The sequence below is a fragment of the Grampus griseus genome, assembly GCF_964374135.1.
Source record: "Grampus griseus genome assembly, chromosome: 13".
Lineage (NCBI taxonomy): Eukaryota > Metazoa > Chordata > Mammalia > Artiodactyla > Delphinidae > Grampus > Grampus griseus.
This window is the reverse complement of record NC_139007.1, coordinates 39,503,213-39,530,487: the sequence shown is the minus strand read 5'-3', so window position 1 is coordinate 39,530,487 and position 27,275 is coordinate 39,503,213. Positions and strand designations below refer to the sequence as shown.

General features: G+C 38.3%; 1 protein-coding gene across 1 annotated transcript in view; it reads left to right on the top strand.

The window, feature by feature from the left end:
- Positions 1-27,275, top strand: part of AK9 (adenylate kinase 9) — a 120,922-nt gene that overhangs the window by 56,432 nt on the left and 37,215 nt on the right. The window contains exons 17-23 of the mRNA XM_082668796.1: positions 184-298; positions 3,460-3,536; positions 6,715-6,867; positions 15,840-15,929; positions 16,770-16,970; positions 17,336-17,451; positions 24,178-24,390. Coding sequence (XP_082524922.1) covers positions 184-298; positions 3,460-3,536; positions 6,715-6,867; positions 15,840-15,929; positions 16,770-16,970; positions 17,336-17,451; positions 24,178-24,390 — 965 coding nt within the window. The remainder of the gene's footprint in view (positions 1-183; positions 299-3,459; positions 3,537-6,714; positions 6,868-15,839; positions 15,930-16,769; positions 16,971-17,335; positions 17,452-24,177; positions 24,391-27,275) is intronic.

Below are 27,275 nucleotides of genomic sequence, written 5' to 3'. Positions count from 1 at the left end.
TGTTAAAAAAAAAAAAGGATTTAAGATGGTCTCTTAAAGAATCTGGGCTCTATTTAAATAAATGCTTAAAGGAAAATATATTTGGATATAGATATAAATAATCTTTTCATTGTTATTTTCCAAAATATATCTCACTATATTTTATCGAGCTTCAAAATTAACATTGTTCTCTTTGTGTTTCAGGAAAATATTTATTTAATAGACTGTATTTAGAGAATAAACAAGAAATTGACTCTAAGATTTTAGAAAGGTTATTGGATGAACTACTAAAGAAAAGAAAAGAGGAAGAAGCGGCAAGGTAAAATCTGCCTGGCACAATAAACTGGGTTAATTAACCTCTTATAGCTGTTAAATATGTACTTACAATTTATATTTATGAAATGTCTTTAGCATCAAAATGGTGGCCTACTAACTAGATCCAGTTCTAATTCTAAGAAAAGCAGTAATTTCACAAATACTTCCATAATCTCTAAAGTACAGAGTTGTGGCTGTTTTCACAGCCCCACATCAGACATTCTAAACCAAATATCTACTTTCCAAAGACACTGTAAAAAAATGAGCACAGGGAAGATATTTTTTTCTACCATGTTTATCTGTGACTTAAATATTATAATTTTGCTATCTAGAATCCACAAATGAAAGAAATAATATAATAAAAAGTGAAAATACACTTGTGTGATATGACTAAAATCCAAAGCCTAAGTTCTACATAAGGAAAGAACAAGACTACTTATTATAATTGACAGGTTCAACATCAAGAGCTCATTCTCTAATCTGGGTGCAATGAAGAACATTTCAAAATGTGGACACACTTCCATCTGTTCATGGCTGGGGTCAAGACTAAACTTTAACTATCAAGTTCTTCAGACTGGAAAATAAAGTATAAAAAGAAAGAGTGTCTTAATGTGCTAATTGTTCTTCCTTCCTGAAACAAGCTCTTTAGACACTAAAATTTTTCATTAGTCCACTGAGATTCCTACTTCTCCAAGCGTTAAAGGCTGAGACATTCAAAAACTAAATTTCTTTATATTAACCCATTAAACCTCCCACTATTAATGATGACACCTATAGGAGCTTTCTCAAATGTTATTTCCTTTTCCCCTTCAGATACTAGCAATTTGTGCTGGGACTTAGGAGAGCTCTTTAAACTCTAGGAATTATGGAGCTGGGAAGTGGGTATTTGTTAGGGGGTGGGGGATAACTGATAACTGTGTGTCAGAGGATTTTGTTATTTGATGTTCATTGTTCACCTAAATTGGCCGTTCCTTTATGAACTTAACCCGAAAATACATAAAGTATAATTTAGATTAGTTAATAAAATTGTTTGTAAAATTGACTAAAAGTATTAAGACAATAATTACAAACTTATTACATTTACTTTTAGCTTTTAAAAGTTCTGTTACAAATGGAACTACAATTTGCTAGGATTTAAGGGATTACCTAATTTTTTTCCAGTGTATGAGAAATAGTCAAATATTTAAGAACATATGAAGCTATTGACATAACAGTAAAACGAAGTTCATGTGATTTCTAGGCTGAAGGTTTGCTACATTTTAAGTAGATAATTTAAAATACATTTAATCTATAGGGTTTTTTTAAAGGAAAAAGACATCTCCACTGTCTCCCAACTCTTAACTTTCACCTCCCTCTTACCGTATGGAATTTTCCGAGCTATCTCTATAATCAATTTTTACTTCTTTTGATTCTAAATTTTTATGTCTTTATAAACTTCTTAATGGCAAAGACTTGCCCAGGTTGAAGCAGACTTTTCTCCATTTCTCTATGTTGCTTTTTTCTCATATACTGCAGAAAATGAAATTTAAAACAATTTTTTTTAAAAAATGGTCAGAGATGCATTTAAAGGCCTTGCAACTTGGTTGGACAAGAGATAAGAATAACAGGATTTAGAATTACATCTTTGGCCATATATCTACAGACATGCTGATTCTAGATTTTCCAACATCAGTTTTCAAATGTATGAGTCAAATGCAGAATAATTTCTGTTATCACCATTTGTCTTTGACTGTCTATCCAAGTAGTATATAGAAGTAGCTAGAAACTGGCAGCAAAATTCTTCCTCCTTCTTGTCAGGTCTTAGATTCTTAGCAGCAGCATACAGTACCCAGGTTTTGGATGAGGAAAGTCTCACAAAAGAGCCCTACCTGACTAAGTAGAAGGATTGCCAGTTCACACAAAACAAAGTAGGGAAGGCATGCACAAACAATGTTCAGTAGTCTCAGAAGTCTGGGGCATGAACAAAGAGAACTCGAATTACACCAAGACCTCAGTCTGGATCACAGACTGTATCTAGAACACAGTGAGCGAACACCCCCTATTAACAAGAAACATGCTTGTTGGGAGGAGAGGTGTAGTAATATCTTTGAAGAGAATATATTAAAGATTTTCAAAGAAAGGGGAAAAAGAACACACAAAAAAGCACTGAATATGAGAGAATGACCAACCTATAGAACGGTCTGAAGAAGACTGCCCCAGAGTGGGCTGTTGAGATGAATGGGCTCTACTCCACTTAACTGGTCCCCTGTTTGTGAATACTTGATACAGTTTTTTTGATGTTATTTTTAAAGATGCAGTCAACATTCTTATGCTTCTTTGTGCAGTAGTATGCCAGTACTTGAGGGCTAAATTCCTAGATACAGAATTTCTAGATCAAAGGTATGCATGTTTTAATTTTTAATAAATAGTCTTTCTCCATCATTTTACTAACTTTCCTTATACCTGTCTTCATCATTAAGGCAGGTTTAGTCCTTGAACCCTAATGAAAGACAGATTCCCTCCAGATATTTGTTTCCCTATCCCAAGTCTCTTTAAATTTCATCATTACTATATTAAAAAGAAAATAAATCAGAAAATAATTTTTCTGGTTACAAAGGTAAATTTGAAAATTTTCTACTTATTCATATGGAAAAATTTTTAAAGTGCAAAAAATGTGAAATAAAGTTTAAAACTCTCAGAATGCCACCATCCAGAGATAATTACTATTAACAGTTTGATTCATTTTATTCTTGTCTTTTAATCATCATTTATATACATTTTAAATACAAAAGTAAATTTGTATTATACGTAGTTTTATATTATACCTTTTTTCATTTAACTCTATGTTGTGAACACTTCTCATTTAATCAGAGGGAAAATGATACAAATTATCCCAGCTTGGAGTTAGACAATCCTTTTTTAATTTTTCCAGGTTTCCTAATTAATAGCCAAAGTTTTTAAAATACAATATTTCAACTTTTCTTACAAAAAAAAAACCCCAAAATTTCTGAAAACTAACTAGCCTCAGTATGAGTAAATTAAACTTTTACATTATAAAGTAAAAAGTATAATGAATATTATAAATGACCTACTCTTTAATTTTACCATTATAAGCCTTAAATTCTATAATATTGTGAGATATCTGAATTTCCAAAGATAACTAAATTTTGGACCTTTTCATTTCAGAAAAGCCGAAGAAGAGACATTGAGAATAGAAGAAGAAAATCAAAAGCTATTGGAAGCTATGCATGCGAAAGCAAAAGGCAAACATAAGATTATATGATTAATAATATGCCATTTGATTTTGTATTGTGACTGCCAACAGCTGCAGTACTTCCAGTGAATTATAGACAGGGTGACCTTATTTCCCAATTTGCTCATGAGAGTCTAGGTTCATACCCAGGTTCCTGAAGTATTTGTTTGACCCCCCTCTCATTCCCATAGTGTTCCAATTTGGATAATAAATTATATGGTCACAGCAGTACTGGATTCATAGGAAAAGGAATCCTGACACAGATACCTACTCATCCACCCTGTAAGAGGGGTACACAGTAGGACAGCATGTGCAGCACGTCTTCAAAGGGTTGCGCTTGTCACAGGTGACATGGCTGTTGGAATTACTTCTATTAAAAGGATCCTGTAGGAGTTGAGAAAACAGCTAAACTCTTACTATACCCATTGTCTTTATACTTAAACTTCCATCTCCATTATAGAAGAACTTACTCTAAAAATTTCTTTTAAGACTGGAGTTTTAAACCTGGGGATAAAATTCAGAGGTCTGTGAATTTGAATGGGGAAATAATTATACTTTATTTTTTACTAACCCTTAACTGAAATTTTGTATTTTACTCACCTAATAATTAATATAGGCTACAAACCACAATAGTATTAGCAGCACCTTGACTTTGTCACCAATAGAAACAAAGATATTTTCATATCTCATTCCAGTTTTAGATGTCTTGTTTATGTGTGTCACTATTCCAAAATTATGGTAGTTATTCAACCAGTTGCTAGTTCTTGTTACTTAATGCATTAGCAAAGATGCACACATTTCCTATACCACAAAAAATTTTTTGATATCTTGATAGCTGTATTCAGTATAATTGGCTTCTTATTTTATTTTATGAGATTGAAAGCATTATTCTAAGAAGGAATCCATAAGTTTCACCAGACTGACAAAGCCGTCCGTAGCTCAGAAGAGTGAAGAAAGTCTGTTTCAGTGTTCCATTGCTGTGCAGCCAGCCACCCCCAAACTGTAAAACAACCACTATCTTTATTCTGCACAAAATTCTGTGGGTCAGGACTTCTGGCCGTGCTTCTCTCTGCTCCCGGAGGACCTTGGTTCTGGCTTTGAGTGTTCACCTTGGAAGGGGCTCCACCAGCCCCTGTCAAGCCTTCAGATTGACCTCTGCAACTCTAATTGACATATTCACTGTGACTTCATGAGAAATCCAGAGCCAGAACCACCAACTAAGCCACTCCCAAATTCCTGACCCCAGTAATTGCGAGGGCAATATGTGATTATTGTTATTTTAACCACTAATTTTGGGGGTAATTTATTATGAACCAATAGATAACTAATACAACATATACGTGAAGCAATAGATAACTAATACAATATACACTTAATCAAAAATCACAGATAGTACAAGGATCTTAGAACACTTTTCAGTTCATTCCTGACTCACATGGAACACAGATTATCCAGTAGGGTTCTAGAAAAGTTTTCAAACTTTTTACATTTTTCAACATCATTATATAAATTCATTTTATATATACACTTTATAATGTACCTAATGTGGATAAGAACACAACTTACAGATAACCAAATATATGCGTGTTGGAGGTATATGATAAGTTTTTTTTTTACTATAAGAGATACTCAGCTAAAAGGCATTTTGAGTTTCTGGAGTAGAGTATATATAACTTCATCTCTCACCCTAGTAGAATTCAGCAAATGATGCTACCTCCTTGTGATCCTACATATAACACAAAAGATTCACCACATTCCAACTCACATACTTGGAAGCCACATGCTTGGCAATCCTGGTCAGACTTCAAGTTATAAGGACACTTCAGGATGCTTTTTTCTTTGTGCTTAATCACCCCAATTTAGATTAAAAATCCAGGTGCCAGAGGTATCTCATAGCCCTAGAATGTGATTCTTGGAAGGTACTCACTGGGCAGGGGGCAGTGGAGGGAATAATTCCCACAAGAGTCCAGAAAACAAGCTCATTTAGTTTTTCATATCTTTACATAGAAAATACCTTGTTTCAGTCAATTTAAAAAATATATTAAAGAAAATTGAAGAGTCAATTTAAAAAATATATTAAAGGGAATTGAAGAGATGGGTTTTCTAACACCACCATTTACCCCATCTTCTTCCTCAAAGACTTCTATGCATTTATTTCTTGTAGGTGTCATCAGCAACTATGTAAAACTTGGAGTGATGTTTTTTAAATTTTAGCATACTGATCAACATACTCTATTATAATTTGTAACTAGCTGTGAGAAAATATATAGTCTAGGCTAGTGCTGCCCAGTAAAAATAAAATGCAAGCCACATACATAATTTTAAATTTTCTAGTAGTCACATGAAAAGAAAAAAGAAACAAGTGAAATTAATTACAATCATCCCTCGGTATCCATGAGGAATTGGTCCCAGGACCTCCACGGATACCAAAGTCCATGAATGCTCCAGTCCCATATATAAAATGGCATAGTATGTGCATGTAACCTAAACGCATCATCCCGTATACTTTAAATCATCTCTAGATAACTTATAATAACTAATAAAATGTAAATGCTATGTAAATTATTGCCAGCATGCAGCAAATTCAAGTTTTGCTTTTTGGAACTTTCTAAAAATTTTTTTCAAATATTTTCAATTCGTGGTTGGTCGAATCCACAGATAACAGAACCTGAAGATTCAGAGAGCCAACTGTATATTTTATTTAATACACTATATCCAAATTATTATTTTAACATGTAATCAATGTAAAAATTATTGATATATTTTTACATTCCACTTTTCATACAAAGCCTCTGAAGTCCATTGTGTATTTTATACTTACAGCACATCTCAGTTTGGACTAGCCACATTTCAAGTGCTCAATGAGCACATGTGGCTCGTGACTACATATCAGACAGTGCAGGTATAGCCATTCCCTTTTAAATGGACATTTGGGCTGTTTCCTGTCTTTGACTGTTATAATATTTGGGAATGCTATATGCATTTCCCCATTTTGAATGAATCCTTAGGCCGGTGCTCCCATAGCACTCTGAGCATATTACTATCATCCTTTACTACTGCATTTTAATAGATACAATATGTAGAGACTGTATCTATCTTTCTCATTAAGCCTCATGCTCCAGGGGTCATTCCCAATTAAATATTTGCTGACTTAATCTAAATAATTTATTTCTTCTCATTTTTTATAGAAGCAGAAGAAACTGAGGCTGACGAGGAGATTGAAGGTGAGGAGTCTGAACTTCACGAAGGGTCTGAGGCCCCTGAGGTAGCCGAGGAGACCAGGGCGTCCTCACCTGAGGAGGCTGAAGCTTTCGTGGTCCCTGAAACAGAACATGAATCAGGTTAGACTTCATTAAGGGTCGTATCCTTAACTCCACTCTTGTCCATTGGCATGTATATGTGTGCGTGTGTGTATATATGTGTTTATATGGTATAAAATGGAAGCAGGCTGGGAATGGAGAGATGTGCCCCCAGAGTGCAGTCGGTTAGTCCAAATCACATGGCTGGAAGTGTGGTAGGAAAGCTGAGTCTGCTCTGCCCAGGGGGTTGACACTCAGAAGCAGGGCCTGCTATATAATTTGTGGGGCACAGTGTTCAAAAAGCAGGGGAAAAGAGCCATTAAAAGTACGAAAATATAAAGCTCTTTCTTTTCTTCCATGGTCTCTCTTTTAACTTGTCATAGTACTTTTTGTTTGCTATTTAATGTCATTCTAAGTAAAGAAAAATTAAAATTTTAAGTTATTAGCATGAATTTTACCGTTCATCTTTATGTTGCCCAATGCCACTTTTAAATGCAAACGTTAAGAGCACTTAACTCATATGCAGAATCATTGAAACTACACAGTTTGTATTTTGCAGCTTGTACATGCATATGTATTTTATTCTTACCAGAATACTAAGTCAGTTTCATACACAAAACTAACTCAGCTTCTTATTTCATTTCCTAATATGCATATATTCTAGCAATGCCCTCTACTTTTAGCTTCCCAATGATTAAGGAAAGGGAAGCCTGAAAGGAAAAGGAGCTCTGGGTTGCCCTATCTTTTCCTTTCTTTCTGTGTCATCATTTTCAGTCTAGCCGAAATGATCTAGCTTGTGAGATTAGTTTCTAATTCAATACTGACTGTGCTCGGAAGCATTTTATGAGCCCCACATCATTTCAGTTTAGCTAATACAGGAAAGTAACATGAGTAAGAAGAGATGTGATGAGGTTCCATGGTCATTCATGTCTCTTTGAATGCCATCACCTTCATTCTGCATCTGGAGCAAGTTCTAGTTCAAAGGGGGACCATGGTCTCTCAAGGGCTGTCAGCATCCTCCCCACCCCAAGCCACTAAGTCACACTTACTCCCACATATCGTGGGTCCCCTAGAATTCTATGCTCATGATAGAGCATCAGGAACACTCATGAGAATGAGATGGCAAAGAATGGCAGACGGAGATCGTGCATATCTCTGCTCACACACCTGCCCTGTTGTCCCATTGGAGTCCCTTTGGATTTTGCTTACAAAACTCAATTCAAAGATAAAATTATTAAAAATTTCAAAATGACAACCAAAGTGCATTAAACTAAGTATGAGACCATTCTGGGCGAGAGATCTAGAGCAACTGCACAGCTCATACACCCATGAAGCCAGCCCTCCTCAGAGGTCCAGTTTGGTGGGTCGGGGCAGGGCAAGAAGGAATCTTACAGATTTCCAACAAAAGTCACTCTCAGGGCTGGAGAGTGGGCTTAAGCAGCAAGATAGGGTACCTCACTGTGGTAGAAGCGGGGCTCATAAAATGCTTCCGAGCACAATTAATATTGAATTAGAAATTACTCTTACAAACTAAAGTTTTTCAGATACCTGCAGCTAGATGCCAGCCCTGGAGCAATTAAGGGATGAAAACCTGCTGTTAGCTGGTAAAAGAACCAGGACTAAGGGGAATTTTTACAATGAGAAAGCTCAAATTTAACATAGATCGTTTTTACTACAGGGATTGGCATTAGGTTTATGGGACAGTAAGTATAAAATCAGAACCTTGTGCCAGACAGAAGAGCTAACAGGATGAAATACCCAATTTCCTTTTTAAGAATCCCACACCTTTATTGACTTCAACTCTCACCCAGAAACTTCATTATTTTCTTGAGTGCTTAACCAATTAGTCTGACAACAATCTTCCCACCCACCTACCTTTTACAAGGAAACAGGCCATAAAATATCAAAAGAAATAAAAGAAACTGACATCCATTAAATATGACACAAATGTCCATTAAATGTTTCCAGATTTCCAATATCCCCAATGTTTCACAGTTGGTATTTAATAATGTAACAGATCTAGGGGACAATTTAATGTCATTGCCTTTTATCTCATTATTTCCCCCAGGCAACCTAAATTGGATGTTCTAAAGCCAGTAGCCTACTCCATTCAGGGTCAGTTCTAGCCAGCTCTGTAGACATGACTGGGCTTCTCCAGAAGCAATTAGTGTCTGTGAAATCGTGGGTCTGTTTTGTCCCTGTTAAACCATATTCTGTTTCACAGAAGGGCTTGCATCTGGTTTAACTAGTGATTACTTCTTCCATCCAAGGGTCCTTTTTCACAAAGTCTTCTCCTGTAAATTGCTTAAGTAGGCAATTTGTTTTTCACTTAAAACTGCCTTTTCTAGCCATCAAAAGACAAATACCATATAATTCTACTTATATGAGATACTTAAAAATAGTCAAAATCATAAAGACAGACAGTATAATGGTGGTTGCCAGGGGCTGGGAGGAGGAGAGAATGGGGACTTATTGTTTAATGAGTATAGAGTTTTTGGTTTTACAAGATGAAAACAGTTATGAGGATGGATGGTGGTGTTGGTTGCACACCACGTGAATGTATTTAACACCACTGAACTGTACACTTAAAGATGGTTAAGATGGTAAATTTTATGTTATGTGTATTTTACCAAAATAAAAAAGAGAAAGGAAAAAATACTATCCTGTCTAACATAATAAATCCATTACTTTTGGAATTTTTTTTTACTTTATCCAGAGTTCCCTGTGGTAGGCTGATGGTGGCTGCCAAAGGTGTGTCCACATCCTAATTCCTGGAACCCGTAGATGTTACCTTATTTGGAAGAAAGGTCTTTGCAGATGTAACTAAATTAAGAATCTTCTTTTAAAATATTTATTTATTTAGCTGTGCAGGGTCTTAGTTGCAGCACGTGGGATCTTCATTGTAACATGCAGGCTTTTTAGTTGCAGCATGTGGGATCCTTTAGTTGCGGCATCCAGGCTCTTAATTGCGGCACGTGGGATCTAGTTTCCTGACCAGGGATCGAACCTGGGCCCCCTGCATTGGGAGTGCAGAGTCTTAACCACTGGACCACCAGGGAAGTCCCTAAATTGAGAACTTTTTTTTTGTTTTGTTTTAATGAGGCTTTGAAAGCCCTAAGGGATCTTTCTTTTTTTTCTTTTAGTATTTATTTATTTGTTTGTTTGTTTGGCTGCATAGGGTCTTAGTTGTGACACGTGGGATCTTTGTTGCGGTGCACAGGCTCTTTGTTGTGGCACACGGGCTTCTCGCTAGTTGTGGCACATGGGCTCTAGAGCGCACAGGCTCAGTAGTTGCGGCGCATGGGCTTAGTTGCCCTGCAGCATGTGGGATCTTAGTTCCCCAACCAGAGATCAAACCCATGTCCCCTGTATTGGAAGGTGGATTCTTAACCACTGGACCACCAGGGAAGTTCCTAAGAATCTTGGTATGGGGAGATTATGTGGGATTATCCAGGTGGGCTGTAAATGCCATCATAAATGTCCTTATAAGAGAGAGCCAGAGGGAGATTAGCCTCTCACACAGAGGAGAAGGCAATTGGAAGATGGAAGCAGACATTGGGTGATGCAGACTCCAGCCAAGAGATGACAGTACCCAGGAGAAGGTCAAAGAGGCAAAAAGGATTCTCCTCCAGAACCTCCGGAGGTAGCAGAGCCTTGCCAACACCTTGATTTCTGACTTCTGGCCTCCAGAACTGTGAGCGAATACATTTCTGTTGTTTCAAGCCACCAAGTTTGTGATAATTTGTTTTGGCAGCTACAGGAAACTAACACATACCCAAAGCAGGCTTTTTATATCTCCTGCTTGGGAACACATCTTTTCCTTTGAAGTTTGGCTTCTGTCTTGGGCCACAAGATAATCAATATCTCTGTCAAATAAGATGACTGAAGTCTCATTTCAATCCTGTCGTCACTCTAGCCTTAGAATGGAATGACACATGTATTGCTTAGAATCGACACTTTAAAGGGCAATCACCTATGCATTCCGAGGCTGCTTAATAACTTTTCTCATTCCCAATTTGCTTTCTTTATGTACTGGTTAGGTATAGGCCAATTACATGCAAGAACATGAGCTTAGAGTAACCATTGGCTCAAATCACAGTGCTTCATTCCAAGCACTTCATGCACATGTAATAGAGTCAGCTAGTAATAAACATCGGGAAATTCATCCATTCCTTCAACAAGTATTTATTGAAGTCCTTCTAAGTGCCATGCAAAGCAACGGACACTGCCCTAGGTAGTACAGACTCAGCAGTGACCGAGACAGTCAAGAGCCCTACCCTCAAGGAGCCATCATTCTATGGGGTGAAGAACAAGAATAAACAAGTAAATAACTAGGATAATTTCTGATTGTGTTAAGTGCCATGAAGAAAAATCTATGAAGACACTAAACCAGTACCTGGGATATAGTAGGAACTCAGTAAGTGTTGGTTCAATGAATGAGCAAGGTAGAGACCCCAGGGGTGGTTTGGAAGAGGCAACACTAAACATTATGGTCAAGGAAGAGTGTCGTCTGAGATGATATTTGAGGCAAGACAAAAGCGCTGAAAGGATCTGGGCAAAGATCCCTCCACTGCCAAGGCTCAGAGGTGGACACAGCTTCACATGGTCAAGGAAGAAATTGAATGTGGTTGGAGCATGGTGAGCAAGAGGGAGGTGGGAGGTGAAACTGGAGAGCAAAGCAGAGGCCGGAGGCTTATGGAGATGGGAGTTTTCTCTAAGTGCAAGTGGTCAGTCTGATCTTATGGACATTTTAAAAATTTCACATTGGCTGCTATATGACAAGTTATAGAGTTATCCTGCACCTCAAGTTCTTCATTTGTAAAACAGGGCTAGGAAGATTTACCTAGCAGAGTTTTTATATGGATAAGAACATTTCTTTAAAGCACCCAGCAGAGAGTCTGCCTCATAGTTGATGCTTTAACATCATCATTACCAGACTAGAACTTAGAGATGTTTTCCTCATCTGCCTTATGTTCTGAAAAGACCAGAGCTCAGGATTCCTAATTCAAATTAAGTGAAACTGAATCTTAGCACTCTCAAAATCAATAGTTACATTCCCTCCCCAAATATCAGAAGGAAAGGAACCAGCATTTGGGGCTTAAACCAATCAGGATAAATTCCTGGAGCTGGAGAGAGGGTCCCACTCCCTCAGCCATGTGGGGAAGGGTAAACACTGGAACAAAAGCACAGGTCTGCCAGGAAGGAAGAAGAGGAACACAGAGGCTGGGTGAATTACCACCAGTGTCTGTCACAGGGTGTGTGGTACAAAGTCTCTCCATCTCTCCCTTGCTAAATCTTCACTGAATTCCACATTGCTCTCCAGTGCTTGTTTTCAAGCAGACTATTGGGAAATATATCAGTTTCCTAGGATAGCTTTAACAAGCTACCATAAACTTGGTGGCTTAAAACAACAGAAGTTTACTCTCTCACAGTTCTGGAGGCTAGAAGTCTAAAATCAAGGTGTCGGCAGAGCCATGCTCCCTCTGAAATGTCCAGGAAAGAATCCTTCCTTGCTTCTTCCTAGCTTCTGGTTACTCCAGCAGTCCTTGGTGTTCCTTGGTTTGTAGCTGTATTACTCCAGTCTCTGCCTTCATCTTCACATGGCCTTTTCTCTCTCTCTCTCTCTCTCTCTCTCTCTGTGTGTGTGTGTGTGTGTGTGTGTGTATGTGTGTGTCTGTTTCTGTGTGTCTTCTCCTCTTACAAGAACACCAGTCATTGGATTTAGGGCCCACCCTAAATCTGGGATGATTTCATCTCAAGATCCTGAACTAATTACTTCTGCAAAGACCCTGTATCCAATTCATGTCACATTCACAGGTACCAGGGGTCAGGATGTGAACATATATTTGTGGGGGGCACAACTGAATCCATCACAAGAAGTGTAATTCAAGGAAAAGGAACAGGGGACAGCAGACACCTAGGGTATATAAAGAGCAACGCTCATAATGACAACTGCACGGATAGTGTGTCCCTAAGACCAGTGGTTCCTTAACGGCCATCCAAAAACCAATGCCATGGTCCGATCAGGTTTTCTCCAGTCAAATGCATCTCTCTCACATAAAGCCTGACCTCACCATGTTGAGTTGTCAGGACCAGGCTGGGCAGCCTGGAGTGAGCAACCACTGAACATTTTGCAAATCGCTTCCTGCCACCCCATTATCCAGAAACCTGACCAGATTTAAGTAGCAAACAATTCAAAGTTTAAATTCTAGAGCACAGACGTTCAGTGTTGTTGATTAAGGGTTGATCATGTGCTTCGACTATCAAGTAACTAAGTGGTAGGGTTGACTTTTTAAATTAAGAAGCAGAGCTGCTGACCTTGCTTAAGAGGAAGACTATTCCATCTGTATCCATTGCGACTGCATTTGTCTACAAGTAACAGAAATGCCAAAACACTGTATTAAATAAGGGACATGTCTCATCCCTGAGTCCAGGGTTTTTCTTGTTTTTGTTTTTTTGGCTGCGTTGGGTCTTCGTTGCTGCACGCGGGCTTTCTCAAGTTGCAGCGAGTGGGGGCTACTCTTGTTTGCAGTGCGTGGGCTTCTCATTGCTGTGGCTTCTCTTGTTGCGGAGCACAGGCTCTAGGCACACGGGCTTCAGTAGTTTTGGCACGTGGACTCAGTAGCTGTAGCTTGCGGGCCCTAGAGCACAGGCTCAGTAGTTGTGGCTCACGGGCTTAGTTGCTCCACGGCATGTGGGATCTTCCCGGACCAGGGCTCGAACCCTTGTCCCCTGCATTGGCAGGTGGATTCTTAAGCACTGCGCCACCAGAGAAGTCCCCAGGGTCGGTTTGATAGTGTAAAGATGTCATCAAACATCTTCTGTCCTCCTGTCTCCATACCACAGTCTTTGGCTCAAAATGTTTTTCTTCAGTTATTGTTTCAGATTCCTTTCTCAGGATCACGTTTTATTATTTTTTTAGTTAGATAGTTATTGCTTTTCAACCACATTAATCTTCTTCTTGATAGTTTTCATTTCATTGTCCTTTTTCTCTGTATTTTTTGGAGAGTTGTTATCCTCCACATCACTGACTTATTTTCTGCTCCTTATTGCCTCTCTCCTGATGCGTATTTCAATTCTGCTATTGCATTTTAGATTTTCTTGCATTGTGTTCTTATTTCAACTAGCTTTCTTGTATTTCTGCCTTTATCTTAGGTTGGTCTCTCCTTTTGCCTCATGGCTCCTATTTCACAGACTCTGTTGTCCTCCTGTGCTTTTTGAGTGTACGAAGTACATATCTTCTAAAATTTAGTTTATTTTGCTTTATATGAGAAATCTTCTTCAAAAGCAAGCTCTTCATCTGAATCTGTGCATCAATACTCTCTTTCCTTCATTATAGCATATTTTCATAGGCCTTGTTGTTGCTGTTTTGTTTTGTTGTTGTTGTTGACTTCTCCCTGAATGGAGCAGGTAGAGTAGGGTAACCAACAGGAAGGGTAGGTAGAGTATTTATAAGAACCACCCCCACTCCCCCCAACAAACGCACAACACGCATATACTCCTTTCACTTAAACTTCCTGCCAGGCACTCTCAGATATAGACCTGAAGGTCAGCTCAATGTGCACAAACCTGATTCAATTTATGATATTTAGTATCATCTTCTATGGCTTTTCTAGGCTGAAGCTGGATCTTCTTCATCTCCAACTATTGCATTCTCTGATTAAGCCAGAGAAGCTAAGACAGTTTAGAATTTTCTGTATATTCTTGGTGTTCTTCTTCTCTTTGTCAGGGTTATGTTTTTCTTTAGGTAATTGAACACCTTACAATTAAATATGCTGCCACCAGGCCAGCCCTAGGCTTGTCCCCTTCTACTCCCTGTTCTCCTGAGTATTAAACGTTACAGATTCTGTAGAAAGAGGACCCAACTATTACTTTAGCTAACTTAAAAGACAGCTTCCACAGTATTACAGAATGGCTACATATATATTTAAAACATTTGTGTGTGTGTGGTCTACACAAAACTTGTGTCTCAGAACTAGGAGAGACTATATGGGCTGAGAAGAAAGATTATTAGTCCTTCCTTCCCTGAAACTAGCTATGCTAGATCTGTATGTGGATCATGTCTTATATCATCCAGGAAAGCAGTTGTTGATCTACATCTCCAGCAGTGGTATTAGTTGAGACGCTCCTCAGTTTCACCACACCAACACCCACAGCTGAGACTTTGGCATATCATCGCCCTTTATTGCCACTTTATGATCCTTTGGTATATCTTTACGGGTATCTCAAGAAATTAAAAGAACTATCAGGCACTGCAAGTTTGATGCCATGTGAACAGGAGTTTGAATGATATTTAACAACAGTCATCAGTCAAAATTGTATGTACCAATTGTTATTCTGGTCAACGTCCTTTTGTGTACTTAAGAATATTCTTCATTTTCTGCCTTATACTATTATGTATTTTTATGCCTTGCTGGAACCAAGCAGTGTGCTCGTGTGCCCGCGGCACAGGAAGCCAAACTCAGACAGCAGGTGTTTGCAGCAAAGTAAGGGCTTATTGCAGGGCGCCAAGCAAGGGAGTGGGAGATGAATCTCAGATCTACTCCATCTTGGTCTTTGAGTTGGGGGCTTTTAAAGGGGAAGAACAAAGAAGCTGTAGTTAATTGTCATCTTGTGACATTTCTTAATCGTAGTTTCAGGGGTCAGGATGCCTACTGTTTATGAGCCTCTGCTCTGGGGGTGCATGATCAGGGGTCTTGCCCTGGAGAAACAACCTGAGTTTGTACATTAATGATGTTATCTGACTTTGGTTGATTAGTGTTCAGTTAGCACAGGATTGAGGTCAGAGGGGACAAGAAAAGGAATAAAGTTTTGAATAGGGAGGTTAACCATAAACTAGGCAGGGGAACTCGGTTTTAGGGGGACTCAGTTTCAATACTTTACCTAACAAGAACCGTATTATCAATTAGATATCGTATACACAATTTAAACTATGTTTTGAAATTTTCTTTGTGCCAAGAACTTCATAAAGGAATGTTTTAAAATTCAAACACTATTAGATTTTTTTTTTTAAGTGTCTGAGCCTACCGAGGATACTACAGTTGGAACAGAAATTCCAAAAGGATCCAAAGAGGGACTAGAAACTAAAGAATTATCTGAAACAGGTTAGATTATCAAATAAAAGTAGTTAGTGCATAAAAGTGCTTTTCATATTCTCTTACAATTTTAGGCATAGTACCAACTTCCTACTTGTTTCTTTCTATGTCAGTCGTATGCCAGTTGATGTGTGTTATATTTATTTATCTAACTTATTATATTAAAAGTGTATCTAGCCAACTTATAACAGTTTTTCATCAAATTTTATGTTATACATTTTATTAACAGTTAAAGTTGCCATATGAAATTGATATTAATTATCCAAATAATTTGGATTTTATTTATAATTCATCGACAGCCAATACAAGGAATAAAGTATAATTGAAATATGAATATATAAATGTATATTATTGCTTAGAACACTAAGTTTATTTCTTTCAAATTTTTTTAATAAATTTATTTATTTAATATATTTTTATTTTTGGCTGCGTTGGGTCTTCATTGCTGCGCGTGGGCTTTCTCTAGTTGCGGTGAGCAGGGGCTACTCTTTGTTGTGGTGAGCAGGCTTCTCACTGCAGTGGCTTCTCTCATTGCAGAGCACGGGCTCTAGGCACGCGGGTTTCAGTAGTTGTGGCATGAGGGCTCAGTAGTTGTGGCGCATGGCCTCTAGAGCACAGGCTCAGTAGTTGTGGTGCACGGGCTTAGTTGCTCCACAGCATGTGGGATCTTCCCGGACCAGGGCTCGAACCCATGTCCCCTGCGTTGGCAGGCAGGTTCTTAACCTCTGTGCCACCAGGGAAGCCCCAAATGTTTTTAAAGTATTATAAAGTATAAGTTATTTTGGCAATATGACTAAAGATATAATGCCTGAAGGCTCTTTTTTCTTTCCTTTAACTTTTACTCAAAAGTTGTACTACCTGAGTTTCCAGAAGACGCTTATCCTGATGTTCCTGAAATGGAGCCAATTAAAGAGCGTGTCAGATCTTTCTACTACGCCTGGAGGCAGATGGAAACAGCAATCAGTGACTCTGTTACTCAAGTTTTAAACTTGGAGATTGCTGACAAAACTCCAGAGGAACTACTTCAAAAAGTCGTTGAGGCCATGGAAAGTAAGGGCTGTCTGTAATCATAACATTTATTGTCATGAGCAGGTAATATTATTAAAAGTACTGTGAAAGTTTAAAGCCTGTGGTTTGTGAAGCAAAACAGTCAGTATAACCAGGGATGATATTTAAAATATTTAACAACTGTCATAGTGCAGGCACCCACCAATCAGAACAGCCATGAGACACAAACAGCACTGGCCAAACTGGCCAGTTGTCACTTAAAGAATTTGTGAAGGCCTGTTTGCATACACATTTAAGCTAAGAGACCAGTCCCTATAATTAATTTTCCTAATCTTTGGCTACTGTAATATGCTAATAGGCTTTTATCCTAAAAATACCTTCCCAACTATTTCTTCTTTTTTCTACAGAACCTTTCCACTATGCTGGCTGGGAGTTAACTGTGGACGATTATGATGAAGAAACAGAAGACTATCAGGCTGAGGCCGAAGGTGATGAGGAGCTAGAAGAGGAGGAGGAGGAAGAGGTAGGAGTCTTGGTTCCTGCCCCTCACCGTGGTCACATCACTGAAAGCGCACATATCCAGAGTGGTAACGGGCACTTTTAGACTCCAAGAAAACAAGCAGCGATCTTCAATTTTATAAACATTTTCAACACATTTTGCCTCCACCCAGCTTCATTTGACCTCTGAAATGCCAGGGCTACTTAGGCAGTATATTACGCCCATGAAAAAAGAATTCTTTAAATTTTTTCCCCTGGAAACGTCTATAGGTATTAGAGACAGAAATATTTTATAAACTTAACAAAAGTGGATGTCCATTGACAGGGGAGTGGATAAAGAAGATGTGGTACATATATACAATGGAATATTACTCAGCCATAAAAAGGAATGGAATTGGGTCATTTGTAGAGACGTGGATGGACCTAGAGTCTGTCATACAGAGTGAAGTTAAGTCAGAAAGAGAAAAGCAAATATCGTATAATAATGCATATATGTGGAATCTAGAAATGTGGTACAGATGATTTTATTTGCAAAGCACAAATGGAGACACAGACTTACAGAGCAAATGTATGGATACCAAGGGGGAAAGGGGTGGGGTGGGAGGAATTGGGAGGCTGGGATTGACACACATACATTCCTGATACTATGTATAAAATAGACAACTGATGGGAACATACTGTATAGCACAGGGAACTCTACATAATGCACTGTGGTAACCTAGAAGGGAGGGGATATCTGTATGTGTATGGCTGATTCATTTTGTTGTGCAGTGGAGGCTAACACAACATTGTAAAGCAACCATACTCCAATAAAAATTAATAACAAAAAAGATTTAACAGACGTGGGTGTTTTATACAAAGCACAGCAATGGCATCTTTGAGGGGCTACGGGCATGATAACAATGAGTGGTTTGCTCAAATGGGAACAGCTCATTTTAGGCCCCAATCTTCTCCCTTGGCACCACAATTTTGGTCACTCTTCTCAACTGATAGCCTCCCAGTTCGGGCATCTATCAATAATAAAATAGAAGGTGATTCTTTTAATTCCGGTCTTTATCAATAAAACGGGTAGATAAACACTCAGTTGTAATTAACTTACTGTTGCTTAACTTAAACCCAAATATGTATGTGTCAAACAACAAATGTTACACAATATGATTCTGCTAACAGCTTTCGGTACTTTATCCTAAGGAACTGCTGAGACCTTCAGTCAGGGTGGCTAAAGGATGTGCGTTTTGTCCCACTAATATTCAGATTCTCTCCTCTCAGTCATCCTTCTTCTGCCGTTCTTCTGTGCCCTCCTCTGGTCTGCAAGAACACGGTGTCTTTCTTGTATCTGCAGACAGTTCTCAAGCTGTCTGTAATATTCAAAACTTAAATTTTTAAGTATGGTCTTCATTGATAATATAGTGTCTTTTCCTCACTTCCACTGTTCCTAATTTACCATAACACAGATCAGTTTTACCTGCAGGATTAGTTTCCAAAGGCTTCCATAGCAGAGTACCACAGAGACGTCCCTGGCGGTCCAGTGGTTAAGACCCCATGCTTCCCCTACAGGGGGCATGGGTTCAATTATTCCTGGTTGGGGAACTAAGATCCCACATGCTGCGTGGCATGGCCAAAAAAAAAAAAAAAAAAAAGCACCACAAACTCGAAGACTTAAAACAACAGAAATTTATCCTCTCACGGTTCTTGAGACCGGAACTCTGAAATCAAGGTGTTGGTAGGTAGGACCATGCTCCCTCCAAAGGCTCCCGGGAGAACCCTTCCTTGCCTGTTCCAGCTTCTGGTGGCTCCAGATAATCCTTGGCTTGTGGCTGCCTCTGTGCTGGCTTCAGCCTCTACCTCAGTCTGCACTTGGCCTCTCTTCCGTGTCTTCTCTTATAAGGACACTTGTCACTGGATTTAGGGACCACCTGGATAATGAACAGTGATATGTCATCTTGAGATCCTTAATTACATCTGCGAAGATGTTTTTTCCAAATAAGGCAGGCATGGCTGCCAGGAATTCTGGGAGAACATCCTTAGAAATTTTGATCTAGGAAGAAAGACAACACTCTGTCTTTACATCCACCTGGAAAAATCACAAGAAAGAATTTCACTTCTCCCAGCTCAGTCAGTTGCCCCTATTAATCATAGTAACTAGAGGACTTTGTATATGATTGAGCCAACCTCAGTCACATGCACTCAGTGGCTATAAGGTGAGGAGTTACTCTGACTGTCTGGTCCATTTGAGAACCTTGGAATGTGGAAGAAGTGGTTCTCCATGAGAAGAGGGAGAAGGGTCATGTTACTTGAAAAGGGAAAGAAAGGTGCTATACAGACAAAAGCAAAAAAATGTACACTAACTCATGATAAAAATTCTGGGAAGGTATGTACTCAAATGTTAACAGTCATTCCAGGAAAGATGGAGTAAAAGGGATTGGATTTACCCTCCTGCCTGAAACAACTGAAAAATAGGATAAATACATGAAACAGTTTTCAAGACATTGACATGAGACAGTGAAGCACAGTGATCCCAGAAAGGTGGGAAATAAATGAAGTGCACCCTACGATTTCCCCATCTTCCTGTCTGTAAGGCCATGTACCTTGTCCAGGCTGTGGTACAGGGAAGAGGGACCCAGGCAGAGCCAGGGAGACTCATTGATTGGAGGATTGGAGGAGATAGAGCAGAGAACCCCTGGAGACCAAAGCAGCTAGAAGGGAAGGGACCAGAGATGAGAGAACTGTACACAGAGAGAGCTCTGGACACCTGCAGAGCAGCCCCTTCAAGTATTCAACAGAGCACTGATCAGCTTCGCATGTAAGGAAACTACTCAGGGCCCTGGGAAGTACCAAAGATTAGTGGGACCAGTACTTGGATCTCACACAGAGCCAGAAATAATGCCTATTCCCACCAACTAGACTGGAAAAACCTCATAATTCACAGGGCATTGGGTAGTATATTAAAAAGAGTCTAGTCTTAGGAACGGGGAATAATTAGACCTGGAATAGCACACACAGAAAAATAAAAACAAATAAAAGATCTACTGATACAGACACCAACCTGGATGCATCTCAAAACAATTATGCTAAGAGAAAAAGCCAGACCAAAAAAGAATACATAGTATGTGATTCCACCTACATAAAATTCTAGAAAATGCAGACTAATTATAGTGATAGAAAAGAGAGCGGTTGTTGTCTGGGGATGGAGCAGATAGGAGGCAAATAGGGACAAGAGGGACGGATTACAAAGAGGCAGGAGCAAACTATGCAGTTGACAAATCTGTTTATTATCTTGACTGTGGTGATGGTTTCATGGATCAAACATATGTCAAAACTTATCAAATTATAAACTAAGTATGTAAGTGTTTTAATGTCGGTTATACCTCAGTCAGGCTGTTGAATGTGTTAATGGTGGTTATCTCTGAGTGAGGGACTCACAAGTAATAATATAGATAAATACTTATCTATATTGTCTGATTTTTTAACATTCGAGATGCAGTGTTTTTACAATAGGAAAGATCAACAACAAAGATATTTCGCTTTTGAAACACAAATAGAAAAAGAAACAACAGTTCTAATGTTGCTTCAGAGATCAGAAATTGCATCAAGGTGTGTCCAGGTGTTTGTCTTTCCTTATCAGTTCTGCCTGCACTTGGCGTGTGTTTAAATCTGAGGTTATTTCTTTCTCTACTTGTGGCAAATTAATTCTTGCCTCTCCTCCATCTCTTCCATTTTTTCCTTCCACAATACTTAATATCAGTTAGGTCTCTTGGATCTATCCTCCAAATATTTTATCTTTTCCCCAAATTTTCCATCTCTTACTTTTTTGTTCTTACATTTGTAGAATTTGTTCAAATATGTGTAGACTTGTCTTACACTCAGCCTTCTAATTTAAGACATTCATTGGGGTCTCTAGAGTGGAGTATTAGTTTCCTATTCCTGCTGTACCAAATTGCTACAAAGTTGGTGGCTTAAAATAACCCAATTATTGTACAGTTCTCACAGTCAGTATTTTGAAATGAATCTTAGAGGGCTAAAATCAGTGTTGGCTATGTTCCTTCCTCTAGAGGAGAAGCCTTTCCCTATCTTTCCCAGTTTCTGGAGGTCATCTGCATTCTTTGATTCATGGCCTCTTCCCTATCTTCAAAACTCATCACTTCAACCTCTACTGTCCATCATCTCATCTCCTTCTGCCTTTGACCTTCTTGCATCCTTCTTATAAAGACCCTGTGATTACATTGGACCCACCTGCATGATCCTCCCATCTCAATATCCTTAACTTAATCACGCACATACGATATCATAGTCACAGGTTCTGGGGATCTTTGGGGGCCAGATTCCACCACAAGTGCTCACTCTCTTCCTCAGCTCATTTACATATTTTATTGGTGCTCATGAACTCTTTCTAGTGTTTACATGAATCTCTGTAAATGTCTCCATCATTTTTCTACTCTGAGATTGGGTTTCTTCCCTGCCTGTGTTGCAGAGTTTTGTGGTCTGTTTGATCTGACTAATCTTGCAGTGTGTGCCAGGCTTCCTGAGAAGGATGGTTGTTTTGTTTCTTTTTTTTTTTTCTTTTTTTTGGCTCAGTGGAGTTCAGGACTGTTGCTGGAGTGCTTTAGGTGACAACATTCTCAAAAATTATGAAAGGCAAAGTGACTTTTCTCCCCATCGGTCAGGAGCATAGCAGCAGATAGGTCACCTATTTTGTTGCTGAGGCCTGAGACAAGCTCAGCTACCTGGATTCCTCATACTTACCCAGATGCAGGGTCAGGGAGGACTCCTCCCGCCCATACAGCTCCTTCTTGGTCTCTTGCAGGCCACAGAGACCACAAACACTCCTGGGTGGTAGTTGTTGATGCTAACGTTCCCCTAGGAAATCCACAGATTTCTACAGGCAAAATTCCTCCGAAGACTTGGCATCTTAATGCTCTTGTCCCTCTGTTGTTTGTCTCCAGGTACTTGTCCCCCTCATAGCAGTAAAGAGTGTTGTACAGTTGTCTCCCCTCATGTCCATGGTTACCAGCCACCTGCCCCAGCAGCTATTTACCACTGAGGTGGCAGAGAAGGGAAGAGAGAGTCTGTAGATCACCATCTTCCCAGAATCCCTTGCTCCAAAAAGACCCCCCAACCTTGTCACCCACCACTCATCTACCTCACATTTTTTTAAACTGAAATTCAAATATAACTGGGGAGCCTTCATTTTCACTTGCTAAGTCTGGCAACCTTACTTTAGGTGCATTTATTGAAAAACAAGAAAGACTGGAGAAATTAAGCATCCAACTCAAGAACCTAGGAAAAAGCATAACAAAATAAACCAAAAGAAAGTAGAAAGGAGATCAAAGGCAAAAGTTATGAAATAGGAAAACAAAACCAAATAAAACCAGTAGGCCTAACTTCAAAAACAATGAAGAGTTGGTTCACTGACAAGAGCAATAAAATAGACAAACTTCAAAAACAATGAAGAGTTGGTTCACTGACAAGAGCAATAAAATAGACAAACTTCTGGCAATGAGGTAAAAAGAAGGAGCAGTAGATAACATTTGAGATAGAAAGGGGTATATAATCAGATTTTAAAAGATAGTTGTTTTAAATTACAACTTTAATAAATGTTTAAGTCAAAATGAAAAGCGTTTTCAAAATACGAATTACTAAAATTTGCTTAGGGTGAAAGATAAAAGCTGAACAAACAAAAAAATTGTAGGGAGTTATAGGACAGTTCTTGTTGATTAGATAAGTCCTATGTTATTTAAATCTTCCACATCATAGAAAAACATCAGTACTTTCCAGCTCATTTTGAACCTTGCATAACCCTGACACAAAAATTGAACAAGAATGACACAAGAAAAGTAGAGATTAGTCTTATTTTTGCTCCTTTACATGAAGTTGTTTATTATATCTTGCTTGGGGGGGGGGGAAAGAGGTGTGTTGTAGAATAATCACGTAAAGTATTATTTCATTGGTATTTTTAAAAATAATGTATTTGTGTCTAAATTTGTGTCTATTTTTGTATATAGATGTGTAGGATAAACTTAGAAAAAGAGGTCTGGAAGGATACACATAAAACTACTGAGTGTCAATATAGTATTGTAAGGAAGAAGGTGAGAGGAAATGTTCACTCTGCATTGTGATAAGTTTTGAATGTTTTTACAGCAAACATGTATTGTACAACACAGAAAATTATTTTTTAAATGTACTTTGCTTTAAATAAATTGCAAGAGTCCTTAAGGGACTTTACACACAGTTTCTTCATCTATCACAAATAAAATATATTACACATTTCCAATTGAACAAAATAAAATAGTTCCAAATTATTTGATATATAGCCACTGAGTAGGAAACAAAGCAAATCCTGAGGCATCTCCCATTTCATTTTCAAAGCGTAAGAAGTTGCGACCCTGACTCAGCTTTTACTTCTTGGAAATAATTTTATTTTAGAAACTGACCTCACAGTGACCCTACACCAGCACATTATGGGGTTTTTTATTACACATTTGTCTGTAGAGGGCTGGGGATGCCTTCATTCTCAGTGCTGCTTCATTTTCTTTATAAAATAAAGACGCTTGGGATGTGAACTCAGAGGGATATGAGAACCTGATTTTTTGATTAATTTAAATAGTATAAGAACTGGTCTTTTGTGGATTGTTTTAAATGGATATTGTTACGGATCAAATACTATTCAAGTTGCATTTTTTATAATTCCCTCTTTAGTATTACATGAATAATACATTAATAGTGTTCTCCAAACTTTGAATAATATTTCTAGAATGAAGATAAAATTAGAGAGAAGAGAAGGCATTTGGGAGATACAAAGCACTTTTGTCCAGTGGCTCTCAAAGAAAACTTCATCCTACAACCAGGCAGCACAGAAGAAGCAGCTAAATATCGAGAAAAGATCTATTACTTTTCAAGTCCTGAGGCTAAAGAAAAGTTTCTGGAGCAACCTGAGGAGTATGTGGCTCATGATGAACCATTAAAGGTGAAAACAATATCCGCATCCTGACAATCGCTCCTGCGTACTTTTTTAGGGACTTATTACCAGCCTCTACCATTTTACTCAGTAGTAAAGTCCCCAATCTAATATCATGGTATGGAAATATCTAGGTTCCAAGAACAACTTTTTGGAATATAACATAATCTAATTATCTATTTGGATTTCTTCAGTAATGCCTGTGTCAGACCAACACATGGTATCTTTTTAGCTGAAGTAGAAAGTCACAGCTGAATTTACTGTGTGTAAATGTATTGGATTTATTTTATTGCCTAATCATTTTGACATACCATTTTAACTAATTTCTTGTTAGACATTTTTTCACAGTAATTTTTATAGTGTGAATTTGCCATTGTGGATATGAAATGGTACTTAGGAAATCTTTGGGCATATGATCCTTCGTTTCTCTTAATTATTTTATTAGTATAATTCCTTAGAATGGGACTACAAGATCAAAATATATAAATCACAATATACTGTTATAACTTTCAGTAACGTTAATGCCTTGTTAAACAGAACTTATAAAACACAATTTAAACTCTTCTGGATAACTTGGGCCATTTTCATGGACCTAAATCGTCCCATAGGGATGACTGAAGTATGCCGATGGTTGTGCCCTGGCCCTGCTGGTGATGGGAGTCACTTAGGAATGTGGCCTTTTGTCTTCTTTTGGTGTTTTGTTTTCCTCTTAGTCTGTTTCACTACTTGCGATCTATTGACTTGTTTTACTCGTAACCCTGTGGACAGAAGCCTGAAATCTTAATGGTGAGTCCACACTTTTTCTGCAAATTGTCATGTATCTACATCCCTTCACTTCCTAGCTACGTATCCACTCTGAATTCCACACAGCTCTGTCTGCCAGAGGTTTAGCCTGTGGATGAGTGAGGTGTCACTTCAGCAATTTCATCACTGAGGGATTTAAAATGTGATTCAAAAGTATGGTGTGAGACTGCACCTACATAATTTCATACCACTCTATTTTCACTATTCACCATTCTCTTTTTCATTATTTTTCTCAAGTGATTCATCAACTGACTTAAATCTTATCACATGACCAGTTCTTTTTTTATTGACATACAATATTATATCAGTTTCAGGTGTACAACATAGTGGTTTTACATTTACGTATGTTGTGAAATGATCACCAAGTTAAGTCTAGTAACCATCTGTTACCATATAAAGTTATTACAATATTGTTTACTATATTCCCTATGCTGTACAGCCAACCTGGACATATTTATTTTATAGCTGAAAGTTTGTACCTTTTAATCCCCTTCACCTATTTTGCCCATCTCCGTACCCACCTTCCCCTCTGGCAACCACCAGTTTGTTCTGTATGTCTATGAGTCTGTTTCTGTTTTGTTATGTTTGTTTGTTTTGATTTTTAGATTCCACATATAAGTGAAATCATACAGCATTTGTCTGTCTCTGCCTGACTTATTTCACTTAGCATAATACCATCTAGGTCCATCAGTGTTGTCACAAATGGCAGGATTTCATTCTTTTTTATGGCTGAGTAATATTGCATTATGTGTGCATGTGTGTACCACATCTTTTTTAACCATTCATCTATCGATGGACACTTAGGTTGCTTCCATATCTTGTTTATTGCAAATAAATGCTGCAAAGAAATGCATAGTGGTACATATATATTTTCTAATTAGTATTTTCATTTCCTTCGTATAAATACCCAGAAGTGGAATTGCTGAATCACAAGAAAGTTCTATTTTTAGTTTTTTGAGGAACCTCCATGCTGTTTTCCATAGTGGCTACACCAATTTACATTCCCACCAACAGTGCACATCCTTGCCAACACTTGTTTCCTGTCTTTTTGGCAATAGCCATTCTGACAAGTGTGAGGTGATATCTCACTGTGGTCTTGATTTGCATTTCCTTGATGATTAGTGACGTTGAGCATCTTTTAATGTCATGCCCAATTCTTTAACTAATGATGGAATCAGTTCCACTGGAAGCACATAAACTGAGAGGGATGAAGGGTGGTCTCCTGGGGGGAATCCAGATGTGGTTAACAGAAGAAGAGTGAATAAATGCTGGGTGGCAAAGTCAATGGATATTTACATCATGTCTTCCTCTTGCTTTTGTGGGTTTTTCAAACCCTTGTTTTGCTGAAACACATTTTCAACTAACTTTCTTCATATCTGAAAATGTCATCATTTGGTTCTCATATATGTTTAACAATTAGTATGGACATAGAGTTTAGGTTGAAAACCATTCCTTTTTAGAATATTACAGGTATTGCTTTATTGTGAGGTAGCCTCCAGTGTCACTAGGCTGATTTTAATTTCTTTGTAAGTCAGCTTCATTTTTTAAATATTTGAAAGCTTTTAAGAGCTTCTTTTCATTATCTTGTGTTCTTAAAATTGTCCAGAATCTTTTTTATTCATTGCACTGGACACATGATACATGTTTAATCTGAAGTCATGTGTTTTTCATGCTAGGGAATCTTAGAATTTCACAGTACTACTGAACTTTTTACTTCAGCAGTCACATTTTTAATCTCTAAGATCTCTTTCTTTTCTCTGATATTTCTGTTTTCAGATATTCTTTTGTGGACTTGCTATCTTCTTAAATCTCTTAAGTTTCTTTCTTTTTTTTTAAATTTCCCTATTCCTCAAGATACCTGACTCGTCTTTCCCCTGTATTTCTCTGGTATACTTGCACCTTTAAACTCTTCTCTGAACCTTTCCTTCACAAGGACAGAAGGTGATGAGACTGTGCTCCTTGCTTCCCTCTGCTACTCGAAATCCGTTACTGCCAGCCCCTTGGAGGCTTATTCCATCCAGATATATCACCATCTCCCACTCCTCCTTGCCGTCACCTACCAATATCATGGTCATTTCCCCACATTCACA